The sequence below is a fragment of the Pelmatolapia mariae genome, linkage group LG17, assembly GCF_036321145.2.
Source record: "Pelmatolapia mariae isolate MD_Pm_ZW linkage group LG17, Pm_UMD_F_2, whole genome shotgun sequence".
NCBI lineage: Eukaryota > Metazoa > Chordata > Actinopteri > Cichliformes > Cichlidae > Pelmatolapia > Pelmatolapia mariae.
In genome coordinates this window covers 3,274,327-3,296,247 of record NC_086242.1, presented here as the reverse complement: position 1 = coordinate 3,296,247, position 21,921 = coordinate 3,274,327, and the positions used below count along the sequence as shown (strand labels likewise).

The window sequence follows — 21,921 nt, the reverse complement described above, 5'->3', positions numbered from 1 at the left end:
TTTATGGCAAGAAGCTATTTGGCAGTGGCATCTGGTGGTCATTGGTATTTACAAAGAAATAATCTAATGGATCTATAGAGCCTCTCCAGTCTACTCTGTTACATATTATCCTAATAAGCAGGCTCTATTTCCATAAATGACTCTCAGCTGTCTGAGTAAAATGGACTTCTCATTCCAAGTGTTTCCTCACTCCGGGTTTTGTAATTAGCTGTCAGCACCTGGAGCTTAACAATGTAATTGGTTCCTATGCTGCATTGGATTAATTAATGATGTCTGTTTGTGAAGTTGATGTGCGCGGTGTCCTTCAGAGTGACTGAAACATTCAGTACATTGCAATGTTTGAGCCATGAGGAGCACAACCAGTACTCCACCGATTAGAACATGAGGCTAATAAGAGACAACTGAAGTTTTTACCTGTCCAGCCTTCTCTAAGAGTCAGATACAGGACTCCTTTTCATTTGTTTCTGAGAAATGTGACAGTGCATTGCCAAGGCATGTCCATAGATGACATATGTTGTGCCAAGTGAATTATTAGAAAGTGATAATGAATATTAAAAACCCTTTGGAAACTGTTGATACTGTTAGGAAATGTCCCCGCAAAATCATGCGTTCCTGGAAGATACCTGCTATGATGTATGGTTAGGTGACAGTGGCAATGACAAAAAGACAGGACGGTAAGCTGGAGGTAGAAGAAGTGAAGATGCTGAGATTTTCCAAATTTCCACATTTTGTTACGAACTGCTAGACTGGAATGAACAAAAGCCGAAATGAGGTTGAGAGAGACAAAGGTCGAGATGGTAGGCTGAGATGGTTTGGATATGTGCAGAGGAGGGATAGTGGATATATTGGAGAAATGATGTTGAAGATGGAGCTTCCAGGCAGGAGGAAAAGAGGAAGGCTTTAGAGAAAGTTTACAGATGCAGAGGGTTGGTGTGACAGAGGATGCTAGGGATAGAGTAAGATTGAGGGAGATGATCTACTATGACAACCCCTAAAAGGAGACAGCGAATAAAGAAGAAGAAGATCCTTAGACACTGTATTGTCTCCAGTGACTCCAATGAAGAAGACTTCTTTCTCCATTATCCTTTCACATGATTCACAAGAAATGGATATATAACAAAGGTTCTGTGTTCTCTGGACCAACATGTTCCTCTTCTCTTTCCAGAACATTTCTCTCCAGATCCATCCTGAAGTAGATATGTGAGATAGAGAGAAAGTATAGTAGAAAAGCACCATATAAAAAAACTAAACACACTGAACATTGTAGCTGTGGCTGCAAAAAAATTGAATTTGTGTTGTTAAAGAAAAAGTTTCAAAGATATTAAAACAACAGAACAATGAGCTGAAAAACTCTAAAACCTGAAGAGTTCAACAGCACTTTGTTCGGTAATTTTCACTTTTATATCTAAACTGTTGTTAATGCAAAATATATTTTACTAAATGTGATTTTAAGTGACTCTGTGGGTTAAATGAGGTTCTTGTCTAAACCGAATAACCAATATAACACCTTGACCTTAGGCCAGTGCATATAGTGATCTGCTCTCGAGTCTCAAAGCTGACTCTGTTGCTTGTTTTTCACTGTTTATTTCACTTCAGTGAACTATTAATAAGCCACCTGCTCGTCCTGCATTATATTTGGTTCTATCCATAGCCCAAAACAAATTGCTAATAAAATAATTTGGACATAAATCTGCCCAACAACTATAACAAACTGGCAGCCATCCCATGTGGCCCCTGGAACATCTGGCTTCTACATCAACAAATCAACAGATCCCCCGAGCACCGAGACAGAGCTCAGTGGCCTCTGCAGTCTGGAGACTTGTCGTTACTCATCTTTGGCATGTTACTGTACTTCCAAGCCAGTGCAGCTCCATCCCTCTTTCCCCTCCTCTCTCTCCCACAAGTGTATAGTGACATTCAGTCAGAGTGGAAGTACAGAGGCAAGGACGTGAGTTTATTCATCAGCGCCTCTACTGCTGCTTATGCTCCATCAGAAATTCAGGGTTTTTCTCTTTCAGAATGAAAGAAAAGGCAGCTGATGTAAGACCACAGGATCCCATTTAGATAGAGGAGACATTCTATGTGACATTTAATTTAACGCTACAGGCCTTCAGAGGGGCACATTTGGCCTGGTGCAGACTAGGTATAATTTGTCATTGATTTCTCTGAAGCAGGATTGAAAAAAGTAAAGAAACATATTCCCATCATGAAGTACGAGCGCAAAAGAAACCACACGAGTGAAAACAGAAAGATTTTTTTTCAGCATTAGCGTAGCAAACCCAGACAATATAAAAGATGCATGTAGCTAGAAAGTGAAGTCACGTGAAAGTGCCTTAAAACTACATTCTTTTTAATGGCCAGAAGGGGGCGACTCTTGTGGCTACAAGTTTTCCAGATCTATAGAATTCTGTAAAAAAAATCCTCTGCTCCCGTGCTCTGTGACCTCAGTAAACACGTTCCAGAGATTTGGGTTCAAACATTTCAAGTCTTAATGATTAAGAAATAAAGTTTATAGTCGTTATTAGAGTCAGAAAGGAAGAATATCCAGGATATGCCTATTGGTTAACATAAATACCTCAGTTTCACAGTCGGATCCACACCTCTCTCAAACAATTTAGAGACAACAAAATGTGTTTCAGTGTTTCATGATTGGACTTCACTGGTGCTACAGTCACACCAGTGAAAACAGGGACTGGAGACCGCAGCACAAAGTCGTTGCGACTGTGTAAAATGAACTTGCAGTCTCATTGCCTTTGAAATGGTTTCTTCAAACATGGAGACCAGGTCTGCCACAACTCCCAGTCATCTTCAAAGCAATTTTGTTGCGTCAACATGGTAATAACTCGGCAATAATCTGCATTAAGAGGGAGTCAGTCTCCTATCAGTCCTATAAGTTTGTGTCAAGTTGGCCATTCCTCGCAGTCTGTTTGTGATTAACTGCGATCATCTGGCAAACATCGCAAATCAGTCTTCATGCGCAGAAATTCAGATCAACGACTTAGATGCAGAGTTCAGTCAGAACCTCTTGTGAAACTGAAATTAAGATATTGCACCACAAATGGTGACATAGTTTCTACAGGACAGCAGTTTAACTGCAAAATGACATAGGTGCTTGGCAACCTTGCATTCATATAGAAGTATATTTATAATACAACCAGTTGGCAACCAGTTAAGTCAAGTCCCCTAGTGCAAAGAGACTCAGTGAGATTGACTCCAATTTATTGCAATATGTTGGCAATTATTTGCAAGCTTTCATCAATCAGTCCAACTGTTCAGTTGTTTACAGATGGGTTGCCTCCCACCAGGCGACCTGTGCAATCGCCGTGTGATCAAAAGTGATCGCCGCAATTCGGCAACGAATGTAAAAATGTTCAGAGCAATCACCAGGGAACCACCAGTGTTTCCTATTGCAAGGAGGTTGCCACATGGGCAGTAACAGAGAATTATAAAATATTTGCAATTAAATATATTTATGTACTGAACACACGGGGATAAAAATAAAGAAAAAAGTCAAGAAAAAGCAGCTGATTTATTGGACGATTGGTCGGTTGGCTGTTTTATTTTATGAGGACTGACATGACTTGAGTTATTGAGCCTTGGAGCTGCTGGTAGACAGATTTTACTGCTGCTGGAGTGTAGCTTCATATTTAGCATTGAGACAAGGGAAGTTCAATATTTGGAACAGCCATATATACACCCAAACATTACATTTGTCAAAGTGTGACTTTAATGTTTAGCAAATCAATTGACGAGTATGATAAATGTGTAAGGAAATGTACCAATTAGACACTCAGTATAATTGATCACACATTGCTTCCTCTTGATAGCTCTCTAACTTCTTCCTAGGCTTGTTTCACTTAATGATCCAGTTAATGTTTGGAAACAAGAATGATTTCTTTTAACCTCCAATAATAATGAACAAGAATGTCATTGGAAGTCAATCGAAAAACATAATGGTAGACAGTGGTAGTACCATAATGTCACTTGAGGATAATGGACAATAATAATAACATGAGTAACTGTTAATCAGATGGACTGAATCTGTTTTTTAATTTAAACCAACAGACACGTGAGCCCATTTTCCATCTGATAGTTCTGACAGGCGCACTGTGCACCCTAGCAGACGCCTGTATCTTCATTTTCCATACGCCTGCTCACAACAGCTTTACTTGCACATCAGTGTCAGCAGCATTTCAGCTCCATCCAGCAGGTCTGTGAGACGTGTGAACGCAGTGCTCGTCCCCACTCTGGGTCTGATTTTTCCCAGTCTTACATCTCAGAAGCCCTGAAATTACTGTGTATTATAATATTATATAACATCTCTAATTTAGAGCGGGTACCCACCTCAGTGGAGACTTTCTCACATACTGAATAGTTATTAATGAGGTGATCAGCAATCTTTGGAACTGATAATTTGATGTTATGAAAATGCAAATTGCCCAAAGTTGCCTCTTAAGATTAAAATGAATTACTTTAGTGCTAGATCAAAGCCTTACTTTAGACTACAATCTTGCATATTCCGCTGGGTCAGTACATATATATATATATATATATATATATAATGCAACAGAAATCCAGAAGTGTTGAATGTATCACCAAATAGATGCATTCTTACAGATCCAGAAGGCAGGGCCAGTCGTTGGTGTTAATTTGAAGTCATACTTCCACCACTTAATGCATGTAAATTCAATATTCTCCCTTATTTTAGCTCTGTTTTGGTCTCCACCAACCTCTGATGGAATTATCTACTTTTTTTTTAAACTGTGCTCACTGGAGATTTGATTTATGGAGTGTTTTGCGCAGAAAGCAACTGCATGCTGCTATTGGAAACAATGTTGCAAACTTATGTCCAAAGCAATTAGCTGAATGACACAAATACACTACAAACGTAGCTTTAATTAGACAAATCCATGTATCATCCCACCTTCTGAGGTTTAACCAGTGAGATCGCTTTTGCCTCTGAAAAGTGTTTGCAGAACTAAAACCAACATTTTCTTCTTGCTGCCTCATTTCTCCAGCTCTCTCTCTTTCCCTGCCTCTCTGCTTCCATCTCCTCCTCTCTCCCCTCATATCTCCAGCTGTCGCCTGGTATAATGTAAATGAGCCTCTCAGCACAGAGCCTATGATGGTGTCAGCCCTCTCCTTAGTCTCTGGTCTCATTAGAAGCCTAGTGCAGCTGACATTTACCCGGCTACTGTGTTGACTAGCTCTTCATGTGGGGCACATGGGTCAAAACAATACACAAGGAAACTTTAACAATCTCAATGCCTTTGGAAAGGAAGGTTCCTGGAGCCTGTGACATGATTGAATGTTGACAAAAAGTACAAAAATGCCAATAAACAAGGCTTACTGTGGGCATCTAGATTAATGCAGATTCTGCAATGACAGCAAATATATTCAGATTTCTGTTTTATTATACTACAAATGCACAAAAAGCTGAACTTGTGAAGGTTGTTTTCTACAATGACCTCACGGTCGATCCAGTGATAAAGTCATTACGCAGTCTTAATTTTAGATTTGCTTTGATTTCAGTGAACAGCATACTTCTCCTGAGCCCTACAGTGAGGTGCAGAAACAGCTCTGTGAGGTTGAAATTAATAGGATGGCCATAGCTATTTCCTGACTCTTCATCCTCTTGGGACCCTGCAGCTCTGTTTTTCTGCGGTCTTCTCATCCTGTTACTAATGCCTGACTCTGTGTAACCCTTATCTCCATGCTCGCTACAAGGCCTGATAGGACTCTGTGTGTAAGCAATTAAAACAGCTTATTTGCCAGATAAGTGGGGGACAGCGGTCAGATATGAAAGCCACAGGCTGCCAGTATCACGTCTTTAGGTTACAACCCCCGGGTTAAATAGCCCGAGGGCACAGAGTGAACCAAATGAGGCGTAGAGCTCTGTGTGTGTGTGTGTGTGTGTGTGCGCGCGGGTGCAGAGGGCATGAAATTCTGCCACAAAAAATGTGAAAAAGAAAGTTTTTCAAAACTAAGTGCACCCCATAAGCCAACAGCTTGTAGAAACACCTTTAGCAACAATAACTTGAATTAATCCTTTTCTATATTCTGTATTTTAGTGTCATTATTAGTGTCTGTTCTTTACAGAGTCACTTCAGTTCGCTGACATTTGCAGGCATTCATTTATGCACAGCTCTCTTAAGGTCCCAACACAGTCAGGTTGAAGCCATATTTAGTCTTTTGCTAATCGTACTGTCAAGAAGTAACATTAACATGCTAACTAATGCCTGTAGACTCTGAGATGTAGTTCTTGGAATTTTTACGATTTCTTTGAGCATTGCAAGGTGTGATGTTGAGTTGAATTTGCTGGGACAGTCCACTCCTGGGAAGACTGGTAAGCGGCGTGGAATGAAACACTAGTAATCCAGGGTTTGAACCCTTTGTTGGCATCAGTAGTCAGCTTGTCATTTCAATCAGGCAACTTACATGTTAAGTGACATTTTTAAAGCAGTTTAATTTTAGTTTGGTTGACTCTGAGATCATCCCTCCCTTTGAAATCTTACAAACAAAATTGGAGAGAGAGATCTTACAGGTGGATGCCAGGGTGGTGTAGGCTTTGGCAGGCAGGAATGCATGAGAAGTAATGGGAAATCTTGCAGCTTAAATGGACTACCAAATTGCAAGGGTGTGTTTGGTACAGGGTGTAAGGGAAGGAAGCTGTGCTGCATGGGCAGTTGAAGTTGCTAGCCTGAACTAGCTCACAGGCACTGCTCAATTTAAGTTTTTTTCATTTTATACTGCAAATATGTTACATTTTTTCATTTGCTTAACTGTTTTGGGCCCTTAGATTTTATTTGACAACGTGTTCGTACATGCACACAGTTGATAATCGTATCATTTCATGTATATTTGAGATTGTCATTTTTTAATAGTTAACTTTGTATTTGCACCCACAAATTGTCACTTATTAAAGAGTGACTCATTACATCTCTTTGTCATAGGTCTGCATTGTAATACAATGTTCCATTGCATAATTAGCCTTACCAATACTTTTCCAGTAATGGTACACATTAGCATTTGCATATACAGATATCTGACAAACCAAATTATACTGTTATCGTTGCTCTTAACTGACTGCTTCATCAAAATCTGACAGTTAAAAACTGCTTGCAACAAGATAAATTGCGGTCTTTTACAGTATTTTTGACAGCACTTCTGTGATGTAACATGTTATCTGTCATTTAAGTTAACCTTCCAGTCTCTGAATTCTTTGTACAGATTGGCATGTCTGTTAGCAAATTGGTTATGTTTCTCTGTTGATATGTGGAGCCTTTAAACATCTTTTACAGATGGGGCTTGTGGTTTCTGACTGCTTTCTCGTCACTGTGTGAGAATTGCTGTGTGCTTTTTTTAAATCCACAACTCGATAAAACCTAAAGATACTCACTTTAAGGATTCAAAACTGATTTAACATTATAAAACAAAGTCTGGTCTCTGGTCATGTTAGATGTCTTCAGCTATAAATGTCACAGATGAGCTGGCAGCTGTGAAGTTTAACCTTTCCTGTCTGTTCTATTTATTATTGTGTCGGCATACTAAAATGTATCTATACCTTCAAAACATGACACACTGGAACAAAAACTGCTGCCGTCACAGTGTTTATTCATACAATGTTTTGCCATTTAACACTGTTACACTGATATCCAAAAACTTTGAAAAATAGATCAGCGAGCTATGCTTTTACACTGGTTGACATTTTCTTTCATTATTGTCTGGCTGCTTTATTTTTAGAAGGAATAATTATTCATATTATTTTTTTTAAATAGATATATGAAAATAATCTGCTGCTGTTGTTCAGTAGTTCTTAACAGTGTAATAACTTGTAATTGCAGAGAAAGAATAAGATGTTTTTTGTTCATGAGTGATGATCCATAGAGTCTTTTTTGTGAAGCCAGGACATGTTCACCATAGATTGTAGAGTTAGCACAAAGACTGAAAACTGAAAAACAGAGATTTGTAAAAATGTGTGAAACTTCAGCTAAATCTAGTGTAGCTGCATTTCAATGTGTAATGATAACATAGCATAACTAAAGTTAAAATCTTATTATAATACAAACATTAGGCAATTACGCTAAAAACTAGCTACAGCTAAATATTTAACTAGCCTAGCTTAGCAGAGTTGTACTAACTACTATCTGTGTAGCCTTTAGCGAGGGACGTTAACTTAACCCAAACACTTAAATCTATTATATCTGTACATGTATTGTTTAACAATGTATTTATTAGGTGACCTTGTTAGTTTCATTTAAAAAGAAATTCAAGGTCTTGAAATCTTATATTTGGTACAGTTTGGCAAAGCCTTAAAAAGCTAAACCATTTTATAACTTAACTGGTTGTATAGATCATCAGACAATCCTCACAGACAATCACAGAGCAGCCTGCTGTTGGAAGACATTCAGGTAAATATAAGAAATCAATAACTGAGGTAGACTTTAAAGACAGCAGGCTCATAGCAAACAACCTTTTGAAGTATACTCATCACATCAGGTTTATTTAATTTTTACAATAAAGTTTCAAATCCATCTACAAGCTGTAACAAATACCAGCAGCTCAACGTTTCTCAAGCCGGCGCTGTCTTGTGGATTGCCATAACGGCTTCAAAAACAGGCATGAGACATAAGAACATGTATAGATTGGACAAAGAGAAAAAGCGAAAGCAGCAGATTTCACTCTGTAGACGACGCAGCAGATTGACGCAGGAGGAGAAGACTTCGACCTTGGTCTCGACCTGAACAAACTGTAATGAGTTCTGAACTTTCTGCCTCAGCTCAGTATTGTTGTGGTTTTCAGAGTGCTGAGAGCTGGCAAACAGGATATTGAGTCCCAGATGGGCTTTGGCTCACATCATGAAAGTACTGGAGGCCCACAGCTCTGCACACGCCATCAGCCATCGAAATGAAACTGAGGGAAGGGGATGGGTGGAGGAGATGTGAGAAGAAGGGCGATGCAAGAAGTTTTTCTGCTGTCCAAAATATGAGTTGGTGTGTTTGTTTGGAGGCTTTCGGAGGCTGGAGTTATCCTGCGTGACGGGCGCGTGTTTAGAAGCCACTGGGCCACACAGAAAGCAACACTAGGACGCTGCTGAAGAGATAAAACAGCCACATGGGGGGAATCCTGGACACAGACCAGTGGATACCCGTTTTTCCCTCAACATCTTTTTCGGTCACTCTCACCCTTCTTGTGTCTCTCAGTCTTTTTTTCTTCCTCTGCATGAAATAGGATCACATTTAACTGGAGGAGGACTCTTCCATGTGGAGGAGGAGGACAGCGTGCAACGAAGAAAACATGGCTCTTCCAGCAAAGGGACACTCAGGGATGGATTGAGAGGGAAAAAAATATTCAGAGCGTATGATGCAGAGGAAGTACAGGAAAAAATAAATTTCAGCAGCTGTAACAGATCTGTTACTTTCCATCATATTCCCAATTTTGAAATGTTTTTGTAGGACATTGAAAGTATTTTTGAACCCTGGATTTGTGGTTATTTTTCCTAAACTTCAGGGAATTCCAGACATACCAGAGAATATCACATTTTACAATTTATAGATCCAGGACCAACATCCAAAGTGAGAGCAGGTGGTGTATATAACCTTGCCATGCAAAGGTTGTAAAGATTGTCTTAAAAGTTAGCTATTCTGTTTGGCTTGTCTGAAATCGACAGTAAAGTTAGCAGTCAGTTAGATTATCTGTTACATGTCTTCATTTAGTGTCACCACAATACCACAATCAGATTCCTGTGTACATATCCACAGAAAAAGCATGAAAATGAATAGAATACCTTTAAGGTTTGGAATACTGGGGGGAAGGACTGTGTCAGAACTACTCTGAAATAAAGAACTGGTGTAAGATCGTGTACATGTACCCACAGCATTTATGAGCGACGAGGAAAGTAACGAATACCAGCTCAGGGAGGATGGACTGAAAGTTAATGATCATTTGAGAGCTGTAAGTTCTGGAAATTTAAGGAAAATGTGGAAATTACATGATCACAAAAACATGTTCCCCTCTTTTTTTCTTTTTTTTTTGTCCAAATATCTTTGAGTGGAAGGAAATGACTGGGACTGGGATGAAATAATCCATGACTTAGAAATGATATGGAATAGAGTTGCTGGTAGGTTTTAAATTCCTAACAAGATTAGAAAATTCTATTTAATTAAAATAGTATTTATAGCATTGCTGATTCTCCTGGTCTTGATTTGCATATGTTTTACCTTATTGGTAAAACTGCCAAAAATTAAAAATACCTCTGTCATCGCTGTTAACCTTTCCATTAAACATAGCATTCATTTGAATAAATATTTGCGAGGTCAAATCATAAGAAATCTATCGCTTAAATAAAAAGATTTTTTTTTCACAATAAAGTACTAATAAAAAGAGGAATACAGTACTGTTTAATGGCAGAGTAAGAGGGTGATAGCGTTCCCTCATACAACACTTTGAAAAAGAGCACAGTGTTTTACAACTCATTAGATCACCACCCAGTGTGACGACTTCGCCACAGCTGCCCCAAATTTACAGTATTTTATTAACCAGGTATTCAATTTCACTGATTACAGAAATGCCCATAAACATCAGTAAAAAGACGGGTGTACGAACGTGAAGTTCCCATGACATTTCTTTATAGTTTTGCCCATCCTTACTCGGCTATTTTAAGTATAATAACTGAGTTTGCTTATTTATAACTGTAGTTATACTTTTTTGTAATGGTTCTATTTGTTTTGATCACAGTTTAATTTTTTTTTTATGTAATAGGTAATTTCCCAAATAGTTTTTATGCATCTGTAATGGTGAATCCACCAGTATACACAAGTCTTTAATAGTTGTGATATTTCTAATTATAAATATATCATTATTATTTTTATCCATGAATTTTTAAATTTAACATTGAATCCAATTCACCAGCTCCAATATGAGTATAAAACATGAAATGAGTTTGCTATTTAAATAAATAACAGTATCATTTTTAGTTTTAAACAAGTTTTTGACAGATTTCTAAAATATTTGTTTTCTTGCTTTTATGACAGGTGGTCGAATAAGGAATGTATTTATCACTGACCTTCAAGTAACCATTTATGACCTCCAGTTGTATATTTATATGTGCCTCTGTGATTTTAATTGTAAGAAAGTCTCCTATCATAAATTTTATCCATCTTTTCTTACAACTTTCCATAGTTTTTATCAGAAATTGCTCCACTGGTGTGTAATTTCCCACTGCTTATCACTACATTGTGATGCTTTGCAGTGAATCACAGATACCAGACCCAAAATCATTTTTTATGTTCCTGTAATGGTTGTAAGGTTTACTGCTGCAGAAGCCTTTAGGCAGATACTTGAAGCCCAGATGGGGAAAACAGCCCAGTTTGCAGCAGGTTAATTTTATTACATGAAAAAGAAAAAAATGATTAATTCCATTAGGACATTTCAAAACATATACGTCATAGATATAGGAAGCAATACAGGTGTGATGAACACAAATAGAGCCATTTTTAAAATGCATAGTAATTAATAAGCTCAGTTAATATGCTCATAGCAGTAGAGTAAGGATGGACAACAGTGTAATAAATAAAATAGCATTTAAAAAAAAAAGAGGAAAATGTGACAGTACATTGCCCGTTGTTGTTACAGAAGAGTATAGGCATTTCTTTAGATGGTTAAATTCAATCACTGCCTTCATTACAAAAAATGTTGTCAATTTATCATTTTCTACTTTATGCTTTCCCACAAGAAGCTGAACTTTTTTGCCTTATTTTCACTGTAAAACATGGCAGCACAAGAGTGGGGTTTTAAACAGTTTAAACCAGTTGTGGCAATTTTTCCCCTTTTTTTTGGAGTGCACATGTGTGGATTTTCCTCTTACAGTCAGGCATCCGGGTTAGGCTGCCTATCAATCAGCCCCGTGATTGACAGGCAGCCTGTTCAGGGTGGATTTCAGCTGGGATCGGCTCCTGGTAATGAATCACTTTTCTTATACGCTACTACCTGATCAAGATGGATCTTCGTCACCATACACTGGGCCAGCTTCCTACTCTATAACACAGTGAACATCCAATGAATGCTTGTTGTTCAGAAACACAAAGAAAAAAAACACTGACAAACCTGTGTAATTAACATTTACACTGAAGGCTTTGAACCAGCACCATCAGGTAGTTCAGAAACCAGCACTGAATATTCAAACTCGTGAAAGGAAATGTGGGAAATAAAGGCATGTGGAAGAAGCAAAGTGAGAAAAGAATCTAATCAGAAGGAGAAGACCGAGGTCAGAGCAGGAAATATATCGAAACCTTTAGCTGCTTTCATATCATTTCTGCAGAGCTCCTGTTTATTCAGCGGCTGGTGAATTTGTTTTAGTTCAGATGAAACAGAGAGAGAGGAGAGCGAGCTGCACATCAAATAGAATGAGAAAGGGAGTGAGGAGGGGGGAGAGAAAAAGCCTCTCGCTTCCTACTTACATCAAACAACCGCACAGCGGGTGCCAATCAGCTGCCGATATTTTACACAAATTCCAATCGTTTTCTGTTGAGGAGAGCGCAAAGTCGAGTATCAAGGAGCCGCAGCAGAGCACCTGACCTCCTCTGAGGTCTTTCATTTGAGGGATGAGGTGGATTTAAAAAAAATAAATCCCAGAGCAGTTTGCATACAGGTGTCATCCAAGACATTCAAAAGAGTCTCTGTACAAGTGCGAGAAAGTCTCATCTCAAAGATTTTATTTTATAGAACTAGTCATTGGAAAGAGTCTAACAGGGTGGTCAATAGCGTGCCTCACAGGCATGGGGTCAAAAAAATGATTTTTATGAATGAAACAGCCTCCTTGAATCAGGTGCACATCACTCTGAAAGAGGCCCGAGGGATCTTGTGCTGCTCAGGGTTTTCTTGAATTTTATTACTTGGTATGACTTCTAATCAGGACGTCTTCCATCATGGTGCACTTGATTTGTGCAGTTCCTGTTTACTTTCTAACTAAAACCCCCAAAGAAAAAGAAGTTTCCAGGCTAATTCAGAGACAGCCCCCACCTCCCGCTGATGCTTGTGTGTTGCCCGTCACAGCTGTTTGGCGGCAGTGCTGGGTCGGCCTGGTTGGCGAGGAGCAGCGGACCATGAAGCCTCAGTGTCACTGCTTCGGATCAATGGCCAGGCAGAGCCAGGACGAGGTTGTGTGACCTGCCCCTAAAAGGTGACATTGGCCGATCCGCCGGTGCTGGCCAGGCAGCCGGCACCAGTTCGCCCAGCTGGACCGAGGGAGGGGGCCCAGTTTGACCTGAGCCAGGCGAGCTTAGAGCCATTAAAGCTCATCGTTCACGCCGGAGGAGCTGCTGCTAATGCTTCCAGCTAATTGCGGACTGCTGGGGCTGCCAGTTCTTTTTCTGAGGGGAAGTAGAGTTTGGCTGCTTAAAAAAAAAAAAAAGTCGCTATTAGTTGCCAGATGATGTCATAGTGTGGTTTGCTCCAGCCCTGCGCTGAGACACAGCAGTGGTGGAAGAGGGAGTCTGACCCTTTATTCAGTACACTCACATAAGAATATTCCAAGCAAATGCCCCGAGTGAAAGGAAACGAGACAGAAGATTTATTCTACGTGTTCCACTTAGACTGAACTACTTCATATACTGTGTGTTTGCTCAGATCAGTGGTTCCCAACTTAGGTGCCGTACTCCTCCAGATAGGGAGAGAAAAGTCTGTCTTGACGTGGAAAACAAACAGTTTTTCTCCAAGGGGCCACATCAGAAAGAAAAGATCTCAAAAGGTTATCGTGTTTATGTTAAATTGGAATATGAAAAGTAGCCGCAGCTATATTTGAAAACATACAGTTTCATGTATTTGAGCATGTAGTTACTTGGATTTGTGTACTTTTATGTGGATCTGTAGCTTATTTTTTAATCTATTAATCCTATCCAGCAGGGATTGTGAAGAGTGGCTGGTATTAGATATGGAAACATGAAGCTGCTGACAGTAACTGGAGCTTTAGCGTTGTTTCATGTAGCGTTTTTAAAGCTAAACGTTGTAATTGGATAAAGGTCGAGAGAGAGGTGGAGTGGCAAGTTACCCGGACACGTGATGTCAAAATAAAGGTCGAGGGGATGGGGAGGGTAAGACGAGGAAGACAGCAACTGAAGGAGGGCTCCACACTAATTTAAAGGTAGTTTAGCTCATCATGAGGAGAGCTATTTAACCTTTAGAACCATTTCAATAAAAAAAAAAAGTGAGTTGGATTGTGGGACATGATTTTGGAAATACAGTCACAAAAACATCAATGAACGGGTGAAATTCTGCTGTTTAAGCAAGCTTTCTGATAATTATTTTTTAAAAACGTGCTCCTAAAAGTTGTTTTTACATCAGGCCAGTGTGTGCTTAGACTCCATCTCATCAGGTTTTATTCCTCTGCTTCCTGTTTCACTTTGGAAATGAAAACCTCACGTCTTGTGGCAGCAGCAGACGGGGAGCCCATGTGAACCTCCAGCCACTGTGTCACACCATTTCATCATCACAGGATTTATTTGCTTCTGGTGAAACCACGTTAGCCTCAGAACAGGAGGTCAAGCTGATAAAATGAGTCCACTCACATCTGTCATCACACCTCTGTAGTCTTATATACATACGAAGTTTCTTACTTGCACTAAATTCAGCACTAAAATCAGAGCACACAAGCATGACCCCAGGTCCAGAATCATCTGTTCCAGACTCCAGTGCAGACTACCGTTTATTGACTGAGTGAAGCTAGACTGTCACCTCTGCCTGCTCTACACTGTACTGTATATCCAGGACTCCCAGTGAGGCGGCATTGATTTGAGGGAGTGAAATTAACTGAATTGATTGCAGAGTTTAGCGGCAGTGACTGACAATGAGAAAACTGCACCTCCTAAAGCCTGACTCTTGTACTTTCTTTTTCAGGAGTTACTGCAATTAGAACAAACACAAAAAAATGATCCAAATGTATTTTCTAGTTATTAGGGAGGGCAATGCAAATATGACTATTTTTAATGGGGAGAGGCTCGATTGGACAAATGCGACACTGGAGTGGTTTTTACGCGCTGACCGGCGAGTCTTCCCGCCACCCACCCAAGGCCGTGAATGACCGCTTGCATGGCTCTTACCTGTAGTTGTCCCACTCCCTTCCCGCACTTTAACGCCCTATTAAACCATCGGTGAGGCTGCTGGTGTTACAATCCAGTGACGTCCCTGTGCTCTGGAGACATTTGCGTCCTGGGGGGAAAAACACAAACCAAAAAAAAAAAAAAAAAAAAAAAAAAAAACGGGAGTGGTGGCTTTTCTTGCCCCTCCGGATGAACTCGAACAGGCTTATTGCTTTCGATTATTCGTTTTTTTTAAAGAGCGGTGATGGCACCTCATCCACCACAGAGGTGAGTCTCCTGAATCCAAACCCTTTGTTTTAATCCCGATAGTCCACAAACCCGACGAAAGCCTGCACAGCTGTGTCTTTTTAGGTTCAAATGGGTCCTGTTGTGCGCATTAGGCGGGTGATAGTCACCCGTGATATCAGCTCGCACTCTTCAGATGGAGTGAGGTGGATCCCATTAGTCACTTCAGCCCACAGTCTTTGCTCAGCCGCGTCTCCTCGCAGTCTGACAGCTCCGCTCCGTGCGCACTAACTTTTATGGAGACTCCAGAGCGCACGGCGCGCATCCGCTACCTCTGCTGGTAGCGTTACAGTAATCGGATTACCGCTATTGACGTAAACGTCACAATTAACCCCGCCAAAAGAATAGGTGATCATTTAAAATTGTATTTTTAAAGCTGAAAACAATAACACAAATGGGGGGGACCCACAACACGCGTTTCATAATTCATAAAGGCGAGGCTCAAAGCTGCTGTAATTATATGTTAGAAGACAGAAAGTGAGAAGAATGTGAGAGTGTGATCCAAAAGTAGTGCAAGCAGTGAAGCAGGAACTATAAATGACTAATCAGTGATTGGTTGCTTTCGTTACTACACGTCGTGCCAGGTCATCAATAACGCCAATGAAAAGCTAGAGATTCTCAGGCACGTGCCACCTGTCCGTCCCCTATTTAACCTTGTGCACTTAAAAACACAGAAAACAGCCTTTAGGCGTTTGTTCCACTCACTGAAGTGTTGAACTGCTGCAGACATCCATCCACATGCCGAGGCTTCCGCCAGCAAAAGTTGTCCACTACTGCCATCATGTGGATATGTGATGCACTCCACTTACAAACACACCCCGAGAGAAATCACATACTACGAGCACATCTCTGATCAAAAAGTTGTTTATTCCATGGTGAAAACATTCCGGTCACACACACACACTCACACACACACACACACACACACACACACAAATTTCTTTCTTTCATTCTTTTTTTTCTTTTTGTTTTTTAGAAACCGCAAAATTCCTTTGTATAATGCATGTGAGGAGACAAAAACGATCAAACAGTGACATAAGCACAAAGTGATTGGCTTTTGCAGCTCGGAAAGAGAAGGAAACACTTAAAAGAGAGACCTTTCAGTTCAGTCCATCTGAAAGATCCAAAAACACCCGATGCTGTTTTTTTTTTCTTTTTTTTCCCCCAGGTTAATATCATCCTAAGGCCATGTTAGGAAAGACTGCATTTCATGCCTCTCCCTGTAGGAATGACACCACTGAACACCTGTGCACTCTTTAATTTCAATGTTGATTTTTCAAGCTGCTTCTGAAAGGCATCAGCGGCTGTAGTAGTAGTAATAGTAGAAGTAGTAGTAGTAGTAAGCAGTTTATGGACTCGCTTTCCCAGAGTTCCTCAGCATTCCTCCTTGATGTAGATTTGTTCGTCTGTGTCGGACTCCAGGTGCTCCAGCCTGTCCGTCTGTCCGTTCATTATCTCGTCAGGGGTTTTCATGAATCTGTGGCACAAACGAGGCAAGTTCAGCAAATTATTCAAAATCCTGTTTTATTTTGTTTTATTGATGACTCAAAAAGTAAATAACGGTTTGGAGCAGCGAGACAAGTTTGAAAAGAAGATGATGTACCTGAACAGAAGCCTTTGGCCAGGCTCTTTCCTGATAATGTTCAGTTTGTAGTAGTGTCTCAGTGCTCGCGACATCTTCTCGTACGTCATATTGGTCCTGTTCTGTAAGAGTTAAAACAGCACGAGTGTGTTGAGTAACGCTGTCAATGTGACAGCGAGGGGACCTGACCTTAATTTAAGAGCAACATTTTTTTTGGCCACTTGGTGTCAGTAAAAGTCCACAAAAGCTGAAAAGACCACTATACAGCAAGATCCTGTGTTTGCTGTATAGTGTGCTTCAAATTTTCTAAAGTTAATGTTTCAGCAAATAATTATTAATTTACACAACCAGCAGGCAGGAGGAGGTAGGAGATACACAACCAAACAAGAGGCCAAAAGAAACAACATACAACTGAGGGGCACTGGAATCCCCATCATCCAGAAAATCAAGCCATCAAAAGATCACAGCAAGTGAAAGTAACAGTTAACTCATCGTCATTGTTGTACGCACAAAACCTTTGACATTTCACGTAGTTGTGGTTTCAGTGTCAGAGCTCAATATATTTTTGGAACATTTTCAGTCACAGTGTTTGTCTTTGTGCGATGGCACCTGCTCTTTGGAGCTAACTTTTAGACGCGTGTTGCTAACCGGTCTTCCATTAGCTAGAAGCTTGTCCTGCACTGCAGAGCTGGGGCGCTCTACAGCAGGATCACATCTGCTAAAGCACAAATTCATCTTAATTGTTGGCCAAAATTAACAAAACTAAAGTAGTGTTTTATCACAAATACTGGTGCTATTCTTCTAATGTTGTGTTTTCACTCAGCACATAAAAGCACAAGCTGCACGACTCTAGCACTGCATCCACATCACTTATTGTGGTAAAGAGAGAGTTGAGCGTGAAAGGGAAGTTGTTGAGTTACAGGTTGAGCTACATTCCTGCCACTGACTGGAAGAAGAAGATCACAGAGGAAATGATCCTCTACTCCTCCCCTTCGAAGGGAGCCAGCTGAGGTGGTTCCTGAATCTGACTAGGACCTGAACACTTCCAGGTGGGGTGTTTAAGACATGTCCTACTAGGAGGACACCATACATGAGATCCAGGACACCGTGGAGAGATTGGCTCTCGATGGCATAACTCAACCGAATCACTGACACTGACATCACCTATTTATTTCATCACAAAGCCTGGCTAACACACAGGTAGTGTCCTTACAGCTAAGACAGATGAAACACTAAATCCATCAGTGTGTCTGTGTTTACACTGAGGTGCTGTATTTCACTGAACTTTACATCTCATCTCTTTAAACATCCTATCAGCATTTCTACCAGAGTGATGAAAAGAAGCATCTGTGGTGCCAGGAAACATTTGTTAGGACTATAAAACTGAAACAAGTCGACAAAATTGTCGGGAAAAAAACCCCAAAAAACAAAAGTTCACTATTCAGTGATTAAGGTGCTTAATTAATCAAGTCTCTGTCCTGATGTTTTATAAGAAAAAATGAGTTAGTGCAGCTTTATGGTTGTAGGAATGACGATAAAAAGTCCCTTCTGTTGTGCTGCTCTTTTATATACACTGTACATAATCACTGAACACCTAGAGCTCGTGTGTGTATGTACCTTGTGATTCCCCCAGAGCCTGGCCAGGCCGTTGGGGTCCATGATGCGGAAGACTTTGTTCTCCGGATCCTCCCAGCGGATGTAGTTCTCGTACCTGCTGTCTGAAAGGAGCTGGTAGACGTAGTCCCACAGCAGCCTGCAGTCTGCCAGAACCCAACAGGGAAAAGATTGAGTGAGCTGCTATCAGCAGATTCTCTGAAAAAGTTCTCATGCAAGGTTTCTGCCACAGATGCCACCTCACGCAGCTTACCTGCTATCCGCCCAATGGGCATCTGCTGCTCCTCTGGAGGAGACACGGGCATGATGACGTGGTTCCTGTAGAGCGCCTCCTCCTGCTGCTGCTGCAGTAACTGCTGCTGTTGTTGCTGCTGATGCTGCTGTTGGTGCTGCTGGGCTAGCTGATGATGGTGTCCGTGGACTTTCCCCTCACGGCCGTTCTCCAGCGTCACCTGAGACAGGGATCCCCCGCGGTTGTGCCTGAAGTCCATGCCAGCAGCCCCGCCACTCCTGTTTGGACTGAGGAGCAAAGGGTTCATGATGGCGCTGGGCATGAGTTGGATGACGCGAGGAGGGCCTGCCTCCTGGCCTCCAGGGCTGCCTGGACAGGGGGCTTCTCTGGGTGTAGCACAGCGCCCGTTGGGTGCAGCCGGGGACACCGACAACGGGTACATTTCCTCCGGCAGGTGGTGATTGCTGTCGGGCAGCTGGGAGAAGGTTTGCAGGGAGTCCTCACTGGCGGGGCGAGGGTGGTTCGGCTCGGTGGGAGATCGTCGTGGGGCCGGGTGGTGCGGCGAGCGGGAGCGGTGCCGCAGTTCGATGGTTGGTGGATGCTGGGGGATGGGTTCTGTACCACGTGGTCCCCGTCGTACCGTTTCTGAGAGCACAGTTTACAGAGTGTAATAAATGTATAAACCCAGAACAGTCTCCTATAACGTAAAGCTGGAAATTCATCAGCATACGGCAGGAAATTCTATTTTGGATATTCTACATGTTGCTTGATTAATTTACACAAAGAAGAATAATCAAGAATCTGAATCTCAACACCAAATCTTTCATTTCCCTGGAGCCAGCAGGTTTATATAACTCCCAGTGTTTACCTTACAGGTGTGCCAGCACCAAACTAAACACTGCTCTTTATTTGAGGCCAGCAGTCACTGAGCAGAGAGACACATAAAACACAGAATGTGACACTTGGACTTAATCTGGTCTCAAAGACGACAGCATCCCTCTCAGAGTCTAAACTCACTATCAATATTAAAATCTTTCATAACTTGTACTGACTTAAGGGCCGTGATATTGGCTTATATTAAAATGTGAATGTTCTGATGCTATTGTTCGTGTGCATGCCCAGCTTGGTTTTCACCAGAAACAAACAGCAGTATGAAGAGAACATTTAGACTGTAAAGCATGAAATTCTTTTCATATTTTTATAGTCGTGTAACTTGTTTCCTGGTGCTGTGATTTATCACCACAGTGAGCCAGCTACAAGGTGCTGATCACGAGCTTCACACAAATCAGAAAATAAAAAACACTAGGTGTCACTAATATTCTACTTTTTGGATGAGCATGCCTAGTGTTTTTATTTTTGAGGCATTTTGACAAAAAATTGCCAAACCTGTTGCCACAACTCATACTCCTGTTGTTCTTTGAATTTTGCTCTGATTTTCAAATATCTCCGGTGGAACCCGAGACAAGGAAGGCGGCTGCAGAAAGCAGCCAATCATTCAGTCTGCCTGTAGCTTGTGGTGTGCTGTATTGTTTAAATAAAGCCGCATTTCCTTGTAGAGCAGGTTTTACTGTCAACATTTGAAGTTACCGCTCCATTCCATCTCACTGTTGGTGTGTCACATTTCCTCAGATCAGAGCCAGAAAACAGTCTCAGGTATTCCACTCGAACATGATTATTACTTCCTTGTTTTCAACAAAGCAGGGTGTCGAGTAAAAGCGCCGGTGCGTCGTAGAGGACAAAGGCAGACGTAATCTGTAGCATAATAATTCTAAGATATTTTCATTCAGATGTTTTGTTTCACAGTGTTGCCTTTTTAAGGAAAAAAACTTTTTGCAATAATTGTGTTATTGGTCTAATGACGTGGGTTTATGTAGCCTGATACACAGAAATATGATTTATTTCTTAAAAAGCATATCATGGAGCCAAAGATGCATTACTTATAATAATGTCAGCACTGTTTCCAACAAACTGTTACTATTTTAAGATAATATGCACTTTATTTTTCCCAGAGTTGGGAAATTTCTTAGAAAGTCAAACAATGGCACAACGATCTTTGTTTGACTCTCATAAGCAGCTTCATTCGAAACTTCGAAAGTGGTTGTTGATGTTAAAGAAGGTCTTATCTCAGTTACTTGGTTTAAGAGTTCATCTGCTCTATCCAGCCCACACAGAGTGATTACTCAGTGTTCAACGAAGATGTGAAAAGTACAACTGTTAGTTCAGTTTACATTCGATTCGTTATCACAGCAAAACAAATGAGTTACAATCACAGTTCCATTGTAACTATTCATTCTTATTGTGGCAGCTAAGTCTAGGAAGCCACCTTTTCCTAAATTAGTGTAAAGACAATTTTACATTAACATATATTATTTCAACCTTTATCAGGATAAACATCATTTAAAAATCTCTAAAACAACAGCTTGTAGTTATGTTAAGATTTTGTTAAGATGCTGTTGTGACAAATTGGGCTCGCATTAACTACAGTGGTAATGTAGCTGCTGTTGATCTCGTGCTGGAAGCACCGACTCAACAAAGTGTCTGACAGGGGACAGAAATTTTTGGGAGCAGTTTAATCATTAGTTGTCAATAGTATCGGCACTATTTTAAGCTTTAAAGAGCAAAAGAATGACTATATTCATGTTTCTCTCTGGGTATTAGACATGCATGTTAGATTGACTGTGATTCTAAACTTTTCACAGGTGTGAATGTGAGCATGAATATTCTCTCTGCGTTAGACCTGCTACAGACTGGCAAGAGCGCACCCCAGCACTCAGACAAGTGTGATAAACCAGCCGCACCACAACTCTGAACTGGATAAGAGGAAAATGTATAGATATAAAATTCAATTTGACTTTCTGTATTTTATACTTCTACTCTTGACACTGACAATGACTGTAAGGGTGCTCAGAAATCATTTATTTATACAAAACATGTACATAAATTGTACATACATGAATTGTTTCAAGTTAATTGGATACTGTATACCCATTTCAGCAGCTAGTTATTTATGCATTCCATTATATTTTCTAATTTTTCATATCACATGACAGTTTGGGCACAAGCATCACCATCTATCATGACATCTGGCATCTTTATACAATAAAACTCTGAAA

The 21,921-nt window shown here is 40.6% G+C and overlaps 2 protein-coding genes across 5 annotated transcripts in view; both read right to left on the bottom strand.

Moving 5' to 3' along the window:
* Positions 1-15,568, bottom strand: part of LOC134647022 (chemokine-like protein TAFA-2) — a 96,115-nt gene extending 80,547 nt beyond the window's left edge. For all 3 annotated transcript variants that reach the window (XM_063501138.1, XM_063501140.1, XM_063501139.1), the window contains exon 1: positions 15,096-15,568. The gene's annotated coding sequence lies outside the window, so the exon portion shown is untranslated. The remainder of the gene's footprint in view (positions 1-15,095) is intronic.
* Positions 15,569-16,234: 666 nt separating this feature from the next.
* Positions 16,235-21,921, bottom strand: part of etv6 (ETS variant transcription factor 6) — a 29,899-nt gene continuing 24,212 nt past the window's right edge. For both annotated transcript variants that reach the window (XM_063500988.1, XM_063500989.1), the window contains exons 5-8: positions 18,830-19,453; positions 18,580-18,722; positions 16,984-17,084; positions 16,235-16,857 (exon numbers count right to left, since the gene is read on the bottom strand). In XM_063500988.1, the coding sequence (XP_063357058.1) occupies positions 16,755-16,857; positions 16,984-17,084; positions 18,580-18,722; positions 18,830-19,453 (971 nt within the window). In that variant the 3' untranslated portion in view covers positions 16,235-16,754. The remainder of the gene's footprint in view (positions 16,858-16,983; positions 17,085-18,579; positions 18,723-18,829; positions 19,454-21,921) is intronic.